Genomic DNA, 15,944 nt, shown 5'->3' with positions numbered 1-15,944 from the left:
AAGCCGCCACATAATTATTATTTTTTTAAATAGAAAAAATAAAGCTTGTCATGATCGGCGCACGTTCGCCTCCGAGTGTTTTTGTCCAATCGGGAAAAGAAAAAAAATCCGCAGCGTCAATAGTTAACGCAACTAGTCAGCAGAAGTCGTGCAAAGACCTTTGCGAAATAAAATAATACGTCGTGGACACTTTGAGATGCTCGAGGAATGCTTCCCTCGTTACATCAATTTACATTTGAAACGATATCAGCACGAATAAAAAACATCGATTAATAGATGTGGAGGCAATCGGTACAGTCCAAACCCAAGGCGAGCGCTTTTATTATGTCACGCAAAACCGGAAGTGCGGTATTGCTGCGTCGTGGTTTAGCAATTGATCTTGCGTCACTGCTGGCCGAAAACAAATCAGGCGGATCGTCAACACGTCCTCAAAACAACAAAACAAGCGGATGACACGTTGAGGCAGTGAGAGGACAAACTGATGTCAAATTGGATTCTAGAAGGAACCGCAACACGTTTGGACGGCGTCGAAAGCGACCCGACTTGTTCGGTTAAGCAACCGGTCAGTGCTGCTCGCCTCTTTCAGGGTTTTGGCAAGTCACTGACGATGACGTCACCTGCTCGCTCGCTTTGTTTCTTGCGTTCGGCATCTTTTCTTCCTCCTCTCCGTCATCATTTGGCTCGGCAGTCGACGCGCATGCGCCCACGTCACAATGTTGTTCTCGCGTTGTTTTGGGGACAACACGCAAGAAGACGGGGCTCGTTGTGGTGACGTCAAACACTATCTTAAATCAGTGCCGACGTCACAGGAAGTCAAGAGGTCCAGATTGCGGTACAGTGTGTGTATGAGAGAGAGAGAGAAAGAATATTTCAGTGTGTCAGTGACTTATTAAATGTGAGATGCGTTCCAGATGTGTTGTGAGATGATGTCACAGAGTTGTAAAAATCCATTCCAGCCTTGAAGTCGGAAGTCTTGGGACACCCGCAAAGCCAGCCGGGCGGCTCTCGTCTCAACTGAGGACACGAATGGCAGACTGTTCTTATCTTTTGTCTTCTAATTTTGTCCTACAGTCCTGCTCACCATTTTTGGCACTCATGAAGATAAAGTGTGGAATATCTTCTCAAAACAATGTAAAGTAAAACATTTTTTTTTTTTATGGAGAACTTAGTTTTTTATTCATTTGGTCTTTCGGGAAAAAACACATTTAAAACAATGAGCTTAAAAAAATAGAACACTTACAATGCACTCTGTCAGTGCTATCAGCACCCTTGACACCGTTTGTGACTCACCTTTGGTAAATCACAAACGAGAATTCCCTGTTTTAAATTGTCTGCTTTCAGTCTTTTCCTGGAGGCCTTGAATGCATCACGGGAATAATGAATTCACAGAATTATCAAGTCATTCTAGGGGCACATGTCTACCAAGTGTTAGACAACTTGCTTTGGTTCAAAGGTCATGGGTCCTCCATAAGCACAAAGGAATGGTTAAAAAGGGAAGAATTGTGTTTTAAAATGGCCTGCAGCAGGCATCAGCTTTGCTTTTTAACAACCTGATCGTCAGAATACTGAAAGAGCGAAATGTGCCTGGATAGAAGCCAAGTGGAAAAGTTTGGCTCACTCGTTGTCGTGTCCTGGTGTTGTGGTGAAACGTCTGCTGTGGTCCGTTTGGTCGAAAGTTTACGTCTAGCAGAAGGCGGGGAATGTTGTTCTTGGATGCTAGCTAGCACAAGGACGCATCGGCTGTCAGCTTGGGAAGAAAATATCCCAAGATGCATTTGGTGCTTGGTTGAGGAGAGGACTCACGTTTGTACAATCTTCGGGAAATCCATCCGGGCCGGGAGCCTTGCCAAGTCGGCAGCTGCTCCAAAGACACTTTGCAAGTCTGCTCTTTGTTGTTGATGCTGACTAAGTTCTTGTGTCTCGTCCTCCCAGAGATGGCCGACACCCAAGTTTCCTTCTCTCCTGCGTTGCGCCTGCTCCAGCTAAGCCCCTCCCACACATCGCCAGCCGCCCCCCCGTCCTCCTCGCCCACCGCCTTATCGTGCCCGTCGTCGCCCTCCAGCGCCTCGTCGTCATCATCGTCGTCGTCTTCGCGTGATTCTGAGAGTTGGTCCGACGGCCCGTCTCGCCGCCAGCGGCGCCGGCGACCCACGCTCCGCCCCCAGCCGGTCCACGACGAACAGCCGTCCTCGCCCAGCGCCAGCCCCCGCAGCTCAAGCCCCGGCGGCAGCAGCGCCAGCCTCAGCAGCGACGCCCCTGACCCTGCCACCCCGCCACCCCTGGACCGGGACGACGGCGAGCTTCAAGGTGAGCTTCTGCGTCCTGCTCGGTGCTTTTCCAGCTTTTGCTCTCCTCGATCTCCTTCATTCTTTCTTTCCCTTTTCTTTCTTTTTTGTTGGCATCGCTTTGAGACCCTAGCCTACATTGAAACCCTACTTCGAAGATTTAACCCTAGTTTAAGACCCTTACTTTGTTCAAAACCTCATTTTGGAGCTCTAACCCAATCCTAACAAACGCAGGCACCTAAATTTGACCCTCGAATAATCCCTTGAAAGCCCTACTTTGAATGGCTAAGCCTGGTTTTGTTTGTCAGGTAATTTGTGTGGTTTGTTTTGAGCAGTGATTGACGCCGAGGTGGCATTGAAGGCGTGCCAGGAAGTTCTGCTGAAGGTCCAAATGCAGAAGCAAAATGGCGCCATCCGAGAGGAGGACGAGGATCGTCGGGCGGACGCGCGCGAGCTGTCGCCGGCGTCGGACGGCTCGTCGTGGCTGCTGCGCCTGTTCCAGTCCAAGCTGTTTGACGCGTCCATGGCGGTGGCGTACCTGTTCAAGTCCAAGGAGCCCGGCGTGCAGGCCTACATCGGGAACCGCCTCTTTGGCTTCCCGCCCGCCGACGTGGACTTTTACTTGCCGCAGCTGCTCAGCATGTACGTGCACATGGACGGCGAGGTGGGCGACGCCATCAGGCCTTACCTGGTGAGTGGGCGGGGGGGACGTGGCGGCCAGGTGGGGAAGTCCCGTTCTGACGTATGATTGGTGGGCAGGTGCACCGCTGTGGCGCCAGCATCGTCTTCTCGCTGCTGTGCGCGTGGCTGCTGGGCGCGTACTCGTCCGACATGCACATCTCCACCCAGCGACATTCGCGAGGAGCCAAACTGCGCAAGCTCATTTTGTCAGACGAGCTGCGGCCCGCCCCCGCCGCTGCCGCCCCTCTGCGAACGCCCTCGCCATCCCCGGGTGCGTCGCCCTCCCGAAGGAGCCACCAGAGGTCCAAGTCGGATGCGGCTGCTGCATCCGGCGGGCCGGGCGGTGCCCTGCGCAGGACAGGAAGCAACCCCAAAGTGGAGGCCCACCGCCAGGAGGTGAGGGAGGCCATTTTGTTGTTGTTGACGCAAGGCTTGGGGTTGGCGGGTTGCTGCCGGTTAAATAGAAGCACCTGTGGCTTTTGCCAAACTGTGGCAGAGCTTTTCATTCCCGGGCCTGGGCAGGTGTCAAACCTGTGCGGGTCGGAAGCACGTTGAGTCGTCCAGCGGTGGGAAGCGGACGTCGCTATTTGGCCTGAAGTTGAATTCCGATGCGCCGCCGTGTGTCCTCAGCCGGAGCGTCTGCGTCCCCAGCGCGAGTTGGTCAAATCCCTGCTGGCGATTGGTCGCCGGCTGGCGTCGCTCCCCAACAAAGAGCAGAAGACGCAGCGTCTGATCTCGGAACTGTCACTGCTCAACCACAAACTTCCCGCCAGAGTTTGGCTGCCCACCGCCGACTTCCAGCACCACCTGGTCCGGATTCCGCACACGCAGGCTGCTGTGCTCAACTCCAAGGACAAGGTGGGTACGCCGCGACACATTCGCTATTCGGTCTTCGGCGTCGCATATGATTGGGGCGGGGCATGAAATGTTGTCTTTCAAAATTCCATCTTAACGAAGCATTTTTCACGAGCCATGAAAATCTGGAGGCATATCGATCAGCCTAAGACTTACAAACAAGTCTTTGCTAGCCATATGCTAAACCTAAGAGGAAGTCGGCCATTTTGAATTGAATCCCGGGAATGGCGGCCCATTTTTGTCCCGGACAGGCTCCATATATCATCTACGTGGAGGTGTTGGAGTGTGAAAACTTCGAGACGTCCGCCGTCCCCGCCCGCATCTCCGAGACTCGCATCCGCTCGGCCCGCTCGGCCGACAACCTGGACTGCAACGCCGACGCCCCCGTGGCCGCCGTCTCCGCCGCCTCAAACTTGTCCAGCGTCCACAACTACGACAACGACGACGACGCCTGGGCCACCGACGACATCGGACAGCTGCAGGTGGAGGTGAGCGCTAGCGGGATGCTAACTCGCTAATTCCCCGTTACTTTCTGCGTACTTACTTTTTGCTTCCTGTCGACGCCGTGTTTGTTTGCCGTTGACTTCCTGTTTGTCTGCCGTCTCTCACCTGTTGCGCGGCGGAGGTTCAGACGAGCAGCAGTGACAACCTGAGCCAGTTTTCGGTGGACAGCCTGACCAGCGTGGAGAGCAGGGAAGTGTTTGTCGCCGCCGGCGACATCAGGTGAGTCGTCGGTCGTCCGCTTCCTGTTTTGTTTGCGGCTGACGTGGTTGCCCGGCCCGCAGACGGCGGCTGTCGGAGAACCTGGCGCAAACGCCCACATCCTTCAGGAAGGACCCTGAGGACCCCTCGGCCGTTGCCCTCAAAGAACCCTGGGAGGAGAAAGTCAGGTGGGAATGGCGACCGCACGCACGCACGTCGCGGTGGTGTCCTGACGCGGTCGGCAAATGTGCGTGCAGACGTATCCAGGAGACGTCCCCTTACGGCCACCTGCCCGGCTGGCATCTCCTTCCCGTCATCGTCAAGTGCGGCGACGACCTGAGACAAGAACTTTTGGCCTATCAGGTGCTCACGCAGCTGCAGGTGCCGTCCGTCCGTCCGTCCGTCTTGCTCGCTTTGCCGTCGGTTAGCGCGTTAGCGTGATGAGCGCGCGTGTCGTCTTCAGGCCATCTGGCGTCAGGAGCGACTTCCTCTGTGGATCAAACCGTACAAGATCCTGGTGATGTCATCGGACAGCGGCATGATCGAACCCGTCCTCAACGCCGTATCCCTGCATCAGGTAGCGGCGCCGTGTGGTTTGTCTTTGCGTCCTCTTGACTTCCTGTTTGCTGCCTCTTGACTTCCTGTTTGCTGCCTCTTGACTTCCTGTTTGCTGCCTGTGGCTTCCTGCTCAACATTGCAACGGCGCCTCGTCAGGTGCGCAAGCAGAGTCAGCTGTCGCTGCTGGACTACTTCCTGCAGGAACACGGCGGCTTCACCACCGAGCAGTTCCTCAGCGCTCAGAGGAATTTTGTGCAGAGCTGCGCCGGCTACAGCCTGGTTTGTTACCTCCTGCAGCTCAAAGACAGGTTAGAGCCTTTCCTCCCCTTCTCCCTGCTAAGCTAAGCTAAGCTAAGCTAAGCTCCTCAGACGTTCTCACGACAACAAAGCGCAGCAATGCATGGACGATGTGATTTTGTCCTGGCAGACACAACGGCAACATCCTCCTGGACTCGGAAGGTCACATCATCCACATCGACTTTGGCTTCATCTTGTCCAGCTCGCCGCGCAATCTGGGCTTCGAGACGTCCGCCTTCAAGCTCACCGCCGACTTTGTGGAGGTACGACGTCTTTTCAAAGCACTTCCGAGCGTCGTCGTCATCATCATCGTCGCATGATTTCCATGAGTTAACGTGATTGATTCGTCGTCAATTCATCGCACGTTTTCAAGTCACTCGTCAAAGTGGACAAATATGGCGACCAAATACAAATGCGCTTTGAACTTGTAATGCGTCGACACGGTGGTTTTATAGGAAGTCCTTCATGAAGTCTCGGATAAGTTCCGGTTAAAAGGAGCGTTTAATCATAGATTGGTCTTGAGGTCATTTTCTACCACTAGGTGGCATTGGTGTCTCATGTTGGACGTCGGTGTCAGGAGCAGTACGTTTTTCTTTTCGAATTCACAGCCATTTTGAAATGACATTCATCATATTTGTCAAATATAGCGTAAAGGATTGGATTGGAATTTGGATCCCTTTGAATTTGTCTTCATTTGATCAAAGTCCACTTCACGCCTTTGACCGCTTTGTGATGCCGGCCGGGCGCGACTCAGGTGATGGGCGGCCTGGACGGCGACATGTTTGTCTACTACAAGATGCTGATGCTGCAGGGCCTGGTCGCCGCCAGGAAGCACATGGACAAGGTGCTGCACATGGTGGAGATCATGCAGCAAGGTGCGACCGCCGCTCGCTATCGCAAAGACGGCGCTTTTTTTTTGGGCTGCTTGTTTTTCCGCTCCGGAGTGAGAGAGCACTTTGCTTGCGTGTTTTGTTTTGCCAGGCTCGCACCTGCCGTGCTTCCAGGGCTCGGGGACCATCCGCGGCCTGAAGGAGCGTTTCCACATGAGCCTGACGGAGGAGCAGCTGCAGCTGCTGTTGGAGCGGCTGGTGGACGGTTCGGTGCGCTCCATCACCACCAAACTCTACGACTCCTACCAGTACGTCACCAACGGCATCATGTGACCTCGCCAGCGGCATCGTGTGACCTCGCCAACGGCATCGTGTGACCTCGCCAACGGCATCGTGTGACCTCGCCAACGGACGCCGGCCTGGACATCTCCGCGTCTGCTGCTGCTTGTTTGTTTCCGCCTCCGTACGGAAGCCGATTCGGGCCAGTGAAGGTTGGCAGGATTGTCACTTTATTAGTGCTACTATTTTTCTGACTTGAAAGTGAGAATTGTGACAATCAAGTTCCAATTCTGCCCAACTTTTTTTTTTTTTCTCTCTCTTCACTGACCCTAATCCTCTTCCGTACTTCCGTCTTCTGCTGCTTATTCTTCTGTGTCTTCTACTTCTTAATATTCTGCTTGGAATTCTACCGCTGCTGCTAATTATTATTCTGCTTTATCTGCGAGTCTGCCTATTTTTTCTTATGTTTAATTCTTTTTTGTCTTGTGTTTCTTTAGCTGCCTTTTCTTTGCCCTTGGCTGCTGCTTTGTCTTCCTTCTTTTGCGTCTTGTTCTACTGAAACACGCAACGCAAAACAACTTTTGTGTCGCTTCTGCACTAGCCTAGCTTGTTAGCCTTAGCATTTATGCTAACCTTACACACGCGACAAATGCTGAATGTTTTGTTTTGGACCCGTCTAAAACGTTCACAGCGAGATCTCGTCGTTGTGCCGGGAATGCTAACGTTAGCATGACCGTTGAATCCACGTGTTGTTTACATGGCGAACGAAGGTCTGTTTGCAATTTCACGTTGACACATTTCAAATGGGGCGTTTTCATAATTTTTTTTTTTTTTTTTTTTTTTTATCCAAAAGAATCACTTTTCTTGTTAAAGGACGCTAGTTTAGTTTCTTGGAGAACAGATGCACTACACAACTTGTTGTGATTGGCCGACACTACATTCCGGTGATTGACTCCAGCCAATGAAGAGGCGCGTTTACATTGCGGTTGTAGGACTGCTGAAGGAGGACCTGATTGAAGACTTTGTGTGAAACCACACCTTTGTATCACTGACAATGACGGAGCTAGCTTAGCCTGGTAGTATATCCTAGCGCTAACATTTGAATATGGATTCTAATAAATGTACAGTCTATATTTGTATTTACTGCAGGGCTGACATTGTACTAACCAGCTAACTTTTTTTTTTAACGTCATAAAAACTAGAATAAAGTGGCTAATTTGATTGACAGCGAATCACTTGATCAGTAAGACTTTTAACGAGACAAAGCACACTACTAGCAGTTGCTAGTGTTCCGTTAGCCAGCTGAAACCGTTTTGGTTTTTGTTGTGAATGCAAAACCAAAACAACAAAACGTACCGTTGCCTTTGGACTTGTTTGATAAAAATGTGAAAATAATAAAAATGAAGTTTGAATGTGAAATCGTTTTGTTTTAGCATCTTTTCACAAATTTTTCATTTAAAGTGCAACAAATCGCCGCCGCCTATATTGATGTCTTTTGGAAAACATTTCCCCAACATCTGGCGGCCATTTCTGCTATTTCCACAATGCAAGGCTTCATTTCCACTGCGTATTGGATTGCTTTTGACTGCAGGCATGTTGTTATAGTACGAAACATTTGATCACATCAAAATAATCCTCACAAATCAAATTGGCCTCAAAACGCTACCAGGGCGGAACTGGGAGGGGCACTTCAATCCGATCAGACTTCAAACGCATCATATAACGCATATAAAACCGCCGTTTTGACTTGAGACGTAATTTCGGAATTGTCAGTTGAAATCAGACAATACCGCTGCTTACATATATACATAAAATCCCCCAACCAAAAAAACTTATTTTCATTATTTCATTATGATTTTTTAATTTTAATTTCATTCTATTTAAAATTCCATTACTACTACTATTCTCATTTCTAAATTCTAGTCCCTGATTGTAAAATGTCCACAAGAGGGCAGCCAACACTGGTCTCGACCATCCTGGCATGTAGATATTTTGAAATATAGGTCCAATGCTAATGCTTGCTATTGGCACCCACTTTTCCCTGATTTAAAAAAAGGGCAAAAACGCCCCAAAAACATTTATGGATATATATATTTTTGGACTTTTTTCGCAATTTTGACTTGTGACGTCATTTCGAAAATGTTCTCCTTCATGTCCTTCAAATCTCCCCAAAAACAGGTTGGCTCACTCACCTGTGCGAACGACCAGGAAGTCATACAACGGCCGCTGGTCTGGAACATATTTAAGCGTTCAATATATTTACGCTTTGCGAGGACACAAACAGCTGTGTATCGCTGTGGATGTCCTTTTTAAAAAAAAATTTTTTTTTTTAATCAGGTTTGTTTTTGTACCAGGTGGCAATGATGAGTTCTTCACAATCCCATTCTCGGGTTTGGAGGCGCCAGTGAGCGATGTCTGCCATCGTGTGGTTATCACCGGTATCGCATCTTTCAATGGCTCAGCAACAGTAAACGTTCTGTTTCAAAAATGGAGTGTGGATTAGGACCGCGGGCCGCCAGTTGCGGGTCTCTGCTCGAAATAGTCACTTGATTTTTGGTTCTCTGCTGAGACGACAATGAAAACGGATCCAAATTGTCTCAATTATCTTTTTCTTAGTGGAGTTACCGCCATGCTACATTTTTATGAGTTAGCAATAATTAAACAAATCCATTATTTTATTTTGGACTCTAAATCCAATCTTTTTCAGTCAATACCAATAATCGCAAATCGGGACAACCCTAATTAGCCCCTAGGCGACCCGTTTTGGCCTTTTTGATGGTTCTGACCAAGCCATTTCAAAATAAAATACTGCCCACGGATTTGTTTGTGAGGAAAGTAAATGCACTCGATAAGCATAGCAGCAATGCCTTTACTATCCCACAAGCTAAGTGGGAGGAGCTTGTTATGACAGGTGACCTTTGACAAACGTTTGACAAAATCAAAACAAAGTCACAAAGCACTGAGGTTTGGCATTTTGTGCGTGCACGCGTGCTACAGAAGCGGACGACTTAAAGCAGGATGCAGTCTGAGTCTTTCTCTCTTCGTCTGGCCCCTCCTGGCTGTGGCCCCTGACCTCTCACCTAGGAAACACACCAGAATGCTAATGTGACTGCGCTTGATAAACATGACTGACATGTAAAAAAAAAAAAAAAAGAAGCCGCCAAAATCGTGACTTCAACATCAGGAAGATCTGGACGGAAATGTGAGCGTGCGCCGTTGCCATGGTTACCTGCGGGGGCGCCGGTTGTGGTCCTTGTTGTTGTTGTTGTTGTTGTTGTTGATACTCTTCCTGTTGCAACTGTCGGGCCAGCTCCAGGTCGCTGAGGGGTGCCGAGGCCTCCCCGCCACTCTCCTGCTGCAGGGACACCGCCACCAGATAGTCCTGATACGCACACGCGTGGAGATAAATAAAAAAAATTAAAAAAAAGGTTTAGTAGAGGTCGCTTAAACATCAAAAACGAGTCTGGAACAAGACCAAAAGTTGAACTACTACCGTCCCAAAATTTGTCTTCAAAAATGTCGGAGCCGAGTTTGAAACAAAACGGAAGCACGTGCGTTCTCATGCCGTGAAATGAAAACATTTGTCAAACATCAGCAAAAAAAATTGGATCAAAACATCACGTGACACATGAACACGACGCTAGTGAAGACAAAATCAAACATTTGCTATTTTTTTTCACGCCTCTAGATGGTGCTCTTGACTTCAAGATAAAAGGCTAGTTGCAGGGGTCTGCAACCTGCGGCTCCGGAGCCACGTGTGGCCCTTTAGTCGCTCTCCTGTGGATCTCAAAAAATACTAATTGTAGAAATGAAGACATATTTTTTACATAGACTTAAATTTACATATGCGTGAAATAATCTTTAAATGAATGACTGATTTAGAGTCCAAAAGTTGTCAGAAAAAAGTTTGAAAAATGACCTAGAAATGCCAAAAATAAGACCTAAAAATGTCCACAAAATAAGAGGAAAGAGATTTGACAAAAGGCAGACAAATCTCAAAATGTATAAAAATGAAGTGTGGCAAACGACACACCCACAAATCCCAAAACAAAATGAATGTGAACGTGTTGGATGATGCAAATGTTTGTGTCGTGGCGCAGCTCGAATGACTTCTTGGCCGTCGTCACGTTTCCTACCACAAGGTTCAAATGTTTTGCGGCTTCAGACACATTTTTGCTCTTTTGACAGTAAAGGTTGCTGACTTCTGGGCTAGTCATTCATTTTCCATCTTTAAACCAAGAGCGCCATCTAGAGGCAGAAAAATATATTGCAAGTGCTTCACGAAGCTTCATTTTGCCATCACTACACGACGCAGCTAAAAGGCCCAAGCCCCGCCCCCAACCCTGGCCGTCCGCTACCTGGTCGATCTGGCGCTGCTGCTGTTGGTCGCAGAGCGGCGCGGGAGCGGCGGAGGGCGCGGCGGCGGCGGCAGCGGCGGCGGCGGCGGCAACATCCCTCTGGCGAGGGTGACACAAGCGGAAGTTGGAGTCGCAGAAGTTTCCGTCTCCTTCCACGTTGTGAAGAGACTCCCACACCAGAGCCTGCTCGTGCAGGAAGCCCTGATCCGTCACCAGCAGGTACAGGTGGCCCTAACCCAGGCAAACACAGCAAAATCACATGCGCCATCTAGTGGTCGACTAATAGAATGCAATACGTTGGAGGCACGCGCACTTTGGCGCCTCATTGAGCACATTTTGCAAGAGCGCACCAGCAGGTTCTTCTCCTTCGGGTCGCCGTAGCGGAAGGACGGCAGCGGCCGCGGGAATTGCAGGCTTGTTACAAAAATAGCTCAGCAGGACAATGTGATTTTCTACAAATGTTGTTTTTTAAGTGCAGAAGTGTTTGGGTTTTTTTGCATTCACTTTAAAAACAAAAAATGCGTGTCATTTTTCTTCTTTGGGTTTTTTTGTTTTCTGGAATATTTTTTCCTGTTTTTCATAATTTTGTCCGTTTTTTTTAACTATTTTTTTTCTGTTGTATTGTTTTTATCCTAAAAAATATATATTTAAAAAAAACGTTTTCTTTAACAAAAAATACCCAAAACATTTTTTTATTTGACAAAAAACAAGGGCAAAACCCTTCAAACTGTTATTTGGATAAGCAGAAAAAAATCATTCCATAAATTAAACATATAATATAAATATTTGAAATTAGTAACAAAAAAAAGTCAATGCAATGTGCTTCCATGTATAAGTGATGAGTCGGAAATGTAAGCAATGGAAGAATTTAAAATAAAAAGTGTTGCATAAAAAATCATTAACACAATCAGTATCTTCTTATCAATGAATGTCATTAATTATTGATAACTCATGCTGTCACTAACAAATCTTTTTAGAATTGGTAATCCTATAGATTAGTCGGGTTAATCGCCCCGCTCGTGATTTTTTACATTTTTTTTAAATCACAACTTTTGTGGTCGATTGAACCCAATTTATTCATCCAGCCATAATAATAATAATAATTGATCAAATTGGTAAGCCTTCACACTAATCAGTGGCGTGCTTCAAAAAGGTTGAAATGTTTTTTGTCACAAGGAAATGTTGCCTCGAGAAGCGTTGACGAGGGTTAAAACCGTCGGCCAACGTCTTTGCCAACTTGAAGCAACCCTAAGAGAAAATCAAGGTCTGCCGGCAAACCGCTCGGCGGGACCACAACGTTGACGTTTGCGAAAGGCGAGCGTGTGTGCGTGTGGCGCCACCTTGTGTTTGATCATGGTACTGAAGTGGTTGTTCCGGAAGAAGACGCACATTTCGCCCTCCTTGGCGGCGGCGTTGAGCTCGCACAGGCCGTGATAGGACAGCTGGGTGGCCGTCGTCTCCAGGAAGTGCTCGGCCGCCAGACCTAAAAGAACACACGTCACAACTTGCCTTCCAAAATGTCAAATTGGGAAAATCCTAACGTGCAACCAAAACTTTTTGGGGGGCAAAATTATTCACCCCCTGTGAGTTAAGCTTTTGTGTGCAGGTGTGGTGACAAAGGCATCAGGATGTTTGTTTGACCGGCACGGGGGAGGAGCCGCACGCGACGTCACCGGCAATTTCCCGCCCTTCGCATCCACCGGCGTGTGCGTGTTACCTTCGCTGACGTGCGTGCTGTCAGTCGAGTGTTTGTAGTCGATGATCTTCTCCACCAGCTGGTTGTAACTCAGTTTGCCGACGGCAGCCACCATCTCCGGACTCTGCGCACGCACGCACGCACGGCAGTCAACAGCGGGTCCACTGAAGGGGAGGGGCGGAGGCGGTCGGGGGTCACCTGGGGGTCAACCAGCCATCCGTGGTAGAGCGGGATGTCCAGCAGGTCGAAGACGATGCACTCGGGCGTGTACTCAAAGTCGGTGACGGCCGTGAAGCGAACGTTGACGTCCAGACCCGTCGACAGTTTGGGCAGCACCGCCATGGCGTCGCTCATGTTCTGAAACGTCCACGTCGCCATGATGTCATCGCATTTTACGCAACTGGCGTGATGATGTGTTTGATGGTCCTTCATTTGGAGGGATGATCATGTGTGTGTGTGTGTGTGTGTGTGTGCACCTGTTGGAAGTTGAGCTCCATTCCGTCCGTCTTTTGTCTCGGCGCAACTGACAGCACGCACTCACCTGTACACGCACACACACACGCCAGTCACGTGACGCAGGTGGTGATGATGTCATGGTGACATCAGTGTTGGCAACTTACCCAGGTGAGCCATCAGGTCCTCTGTGGTGACAACTTCGGTCTGAGCCGGGAGCTTTGCCTAGACACACACACGCACGTACGCGCATCAAGACACGCACACACATCCGTTGTTTAGGCATGTTACCTTCCAGCGAAGGAAGAGTATGTTCATGATGGCCAGCAGGGGGCAGGGTCCATTGTCGCTCTGAGTGATGATGGGCGTCTTCTTCTCCTTCCAGGTGATCCACTTGACCAGGTAATACGCCGCCGCCGATGCCGCCGATGCCGCCGATGCCGCCGATGCGCCTCCTGGAGCCTCGGCGAGAGCGGCGCCCCCTTTGGACGGGAGGGAAACTACGGTCACGACTTGATTGTCCTGCCGCGTCATCGCCGCAAGTTGACCTTCACCTGCCACCTGCTCGTCCGTCAGACTCGTCGCCTCATTGGCCGGCGAGCTTCCCTCCGCCCCCAACGCGCAATACGCCGGCAACAAGACGTCGTCCGCCTCCTGCAAGCTTCCTGGCGCCGCCACCGCCGCCGTCTCCTCACAGAGATCCAGACTGGGAATGGAGAAGGACGCCGAGTCGCTGGACTCGCGCAGCTCGTCTAAACTGTCGGCCGTCGCCAAGGACGAACTCTCCGTCGCCTCCAATTCGGGACCTAAATGAAGGGTGACCGCAACATGGCCTTCAACACAATTGACAGAAACGACTGAAATGTGACCAAAAGGTACAATTTGGCTGAAGGTGACTGAAAGTTGAGTCAACAACATGGCTGACACAAGCGTAACCATGGAAACAAGCATCGCTCACCCGTGACTCCGCCCCCTGGCATTACTTCTTCAGCGTCATTGCACGTTCGTCCATTTTCTGACGTTGTTGGCTCCGCCCCCTGCTCCTGAGCGGCCCCGGGGCCGTCATCCCCACCGTTGACCTCTGACCCTGCCGTTGCTGTGATCACGAGACGTTCCTTGGCGGTGTCTGTCGGAGGGAGCGCCGCTTCGACATCTGACGCCGGCTCGGAGGCGGACATGTTGTTGTTGTTGTTGTTGTTGTTGTGATAACGAATATGATGAGGATGAAGATGAGGCGTCAGTCCGAAGGGTGACTCAGCACACGACGTCTTCACGAGTCGCTGTCAATCACTCCCGGGACCGACATGGTTCAAAGAGCCTGATGAGACGCAGACACAATGTGGGTGAAAATTCTTTCGTTTCCAGGAAAAAGGTCCAATGTCCGCACAAAATGCTTCATTGAATCATCGCGGATGTCTGGCTTGGCTAAGAAAGATAGAAGGAAAAAAATCCCCCATGACATGTTTGTGGCTGTGTAGACGGTGTAAGAAACTTACCTATGTGACAATCCACATGATGTCACATAAAAGAGGAGGCGGGATTTGCACACGCTTCCTGCACCAGAAGACAAAAACACAGTCATCTCTTTTGCAATAAATACATCAAACAATACATTATGTAAAGCACTTTGCGTTCCATGCTTTATTAATAAAGTTTGATTGAGCGCTGACTGAAAGATGCGTCCTATCAAGCTACACTAAATGCTAAATGAAGACGTGAACATTAAATCCTTAATTTTATCACTTCATTCATTTATTTCTTTTTTTTTTTTTTTGCTGTATCCATGCTGACGTGCACCGCTTACACTAACAACGTGGCCAAACTACAGCAAGAGGATTTCTAACTTATTACGCCAAACATCGCTTCAAAAAATATTTATTCTCAAACAAACATCATCATGATTAAATTGCACCACGTTAAAATACAGTAGCATGACCAAGCCTTGAGCAAAAAACGATTTTTTTCCGCCTGCTCTACGTTACTTGCTACTATTGACCAAACATGTAAAATTTCGTTTTTGGTGGCGAAGTACCTTTCAACTTATATTAAATGTGTGCTCGGTACGAGTGTGTACTTTGTACTTACAGTCAGACGACCGCCAGCTGACGTGACATTGTACAAAAATCTACTTTAAGCTCGCCAAAGCGGAACTAGCTTAGCTCCACATGCTAATTCTTGCGTCACGGCGCCTGTTTACCTTCCAAACCGCGCCCACCACCGCCAGCGAGGCTCACAATAACAAACGGTGACGTCACATCCTTAGCCAGGCTAACTCATTAGCTTGTTGGAAAGACGAGGTGGACACAATCACAAACGTTGACAAGCTTTGGGTTGTCAGTAAATGAGTTGCTAGCGAGTTTAGTTAACGAGCACATACTAAAAAAAAATGTATAAACATACATACATACATAGCCTTTGTGTGAAATGTCGACAAGTTGTGCATAAAAGCTAAACAAATGGAAATACCTTTGACGTTTTGATGAGTTACCATAGCCTCATTCAGTGAAGCTAATTGTCGGTTGGTCACGTTACAAATCATTAAATGAAAGCAATAAGTCGAAACGTGTTACCTTTTTAGCGACCTCACGCTCTCCAATGTTACTTTGTTGACAGTTGTTCAGCGGGGGAAGCTTGCCTTTTTATGCCGTCGATGTCAATTGGACTTTAACGAGCTTTTAACGACATAATCTTGATTGTTGTATGTATAGAAAAAGAAAAGTTACTAACAAAACTTGTGCATTCACTGATTCAGTGTGTGTGGGCGGTGTGGCGTGGACGGAAAATAAAATGGAGAAATTAGTCAGCAGGTGGCAGCACTTGCTCGTCACATTTCAAATTAAATCTGTTTAATTTCTGGGAGCAAATTCTTGCGCTTTCTTGCGTAGCAGCAACTGACACATTTTGTATAACTATTACTTCTCATTTTTTTAAGGTGGATTAATTGCAAAAT

The 15,944-nt window shown here is 48.8% G+C and overlaps 2 protein-coding genes across 9 annotated transcripts; one reads left to right on the top strand and one right to left on the bottom strand.

The window, feature by feature from the left end:
- The first annotated feature begins 362 nt into the window (after positions 1-362).
- On the top strand, positions 363-7,906 carry LOC144036961 (phosphatidylinositol 4-kinase beta-like). 6 transcript variants are annotated; one of them, XM_077548002.1, is made up of 14 exons: positions 364-562; positions 1,933-2,307; positions 2,621-2,976; positions 3,045-3,362; positions 3,597-3,824; positions 4,073-4,309; positions 4,447-4,544; positions 4,607-4,711; positions 4,781-4,904; positions 4,987-5,100; positions 5,238-5,389; positions 5,509-5,641; positions 6,133-6,253; positions 6,360-7,906. In XM_077548002.1, exons 2-14 carry the CDS (start codon positions 1,935-1,937, stop codon positions 6,539-6,541), a joined length of 2,541 nt encoding a protein of 846 aa, XP_077404128.1. In that variant the 5' UTR covers positions 364-562; positions 1,933-1,934; the 3' UTR covers positions 6,542-7,906. The 6 variants fall into 6 exon arrangements, with proteins under 6 accessions (XP_077404125.1, XP_077404122.1, XP_077404128.1 ...); XM_077548000.1 differs by having other exon boundaries at positions 4,987-5,153; positions 5,198-5,389; XM_077547999.1 differs by having other exon boundaries at positions 363-562; positions 4,453-4,544; positions 4,607-4,904; positions 4,987-5,153; positions 5,198-5,389.
- Positions 7,907-9,336: 1,430 nt separating this feature from the next.
- On the bottom strand, positions 9,337-15,794 carry mindy1 (MINDY lysine 48 deubiquitinase 1). Of its 3 annotated transcripts, none has more exons than XM_077548009.1 (13): positions 15,565-15,794; positions 14,491-14,548; positions 13,953-14,312; positions 13,549-13,827; positions 13,286-13,476; positions 13,162-13,219; positions 13,018-13,082; positions 12,740-12,898; positions 12,563-12,665; positions 12,186-12,328; positions 10,846-11,076; positions 9,717-9,869; positions 9,337-9,567 (listed from the first exon to the last, which is right to left on the bottom strand). In XM_077548009.1, the coding sequence occupies exons 3-13, from the start codon at positions 14,170-14,172 to the stop codon at positions 9,496-9,498; spliced, it is 1,674 nt and encodes a 557-aa protein (XP_077404135.1). In that variant the 5' UTR covers positions 14,173-14,312; positions 14,491-14,548; positions 15,565-15,794; the 3' UTR covers positions 9,337-9,495. The 3 variants fall into 3 exon arrangements, with proteins under 3 accessions (XP_077404135.1, XP_077404134.1, XP_077404136.1); XM_077548008.1 differs by lacking the exon at positions 15,565-15,794 and adding an exon at positions 15,080-15,228; XM_077548010.1 differs by lacking the exon at positions 15,565-15,794 and adding an exon at positions 15,080-15,227 and having other exon boundaries at positions 13,549-13,800.
- Positions 15,795-15,944: the final 150 nt, after the last annotated feature.

Source organism: Vanacampus margaritifer, chromosome 17 (genome assembly GCF_051991255.1).
Source record: "Vanacampus margaritifer isolate UIUO_Vmar chromosome 17, RoL_Vmar_1.0, whole genome shotgun sequence".
Taxonomy (NCBI): Eukaryota; Metazoa; Chordata; class Actinopteri; order Syngnathiformes; family Syngnathidae; genus Vanacampus; species Vanacampus margaritifer.
Note: the sequence above shows the minus strand (reverse complement) of the source record. Positions and strands in the feature narration are given on the sequence as shown.

What these genes read in the sequence shown, in the direction of transcription:
- LOC144036961 (XM_077547996.1), top strand. Translation starts at nt 1,935, where the DNA reads ATGGCCGACACCCAAGTTTCCTTCTCTCCTGCGTTGCGCCTGCTCCAG. An exon ending in TGCTCAACTCCAAGGACAAG is followed by an intron (nt 3,825 to 4,072) that starts GTGGGTACGCCG and finishes TGTCCCGGACAG; the next exon opens with GCTCCATATATCATCTACGT. An exon ending in AGGTGCTCACGCAGCTGCAG is followed by an intron (nt 4,905 to 4,986) that starts GTGCCGTCCGTC and finishes TGTCGTCTTCAG; the next exon opens with GCCATCTGGCGTCAGGAGCG.
- mindy1 (XM_077548009.1), bottom strand. Translation starts at nt 14,172, where the DNA reads ATGTCCGCCTCCGAGCCGGCGTCAGATGTCGAAGCGGCGCTCCCTCCG. An exon ending in GCCAGGGGGCGGAGTCACGG is followed by an intron (nt 13,828 to 13,952) that starts GTGAGCGATGCT and finishes ATTGTGTTGAAG; the next exon opens with GCCATGTTGCGGTCACCCTT. An exon ending in GACGGACGAGCAGGTGGCAG is followed by an intron (nt 13,477 to 13,548) that starts GTGAAGGTCAAC and finishes TCCCGTCCAAAG; the next exon opens with GGGGCGCCGCTCTCGCCGAG.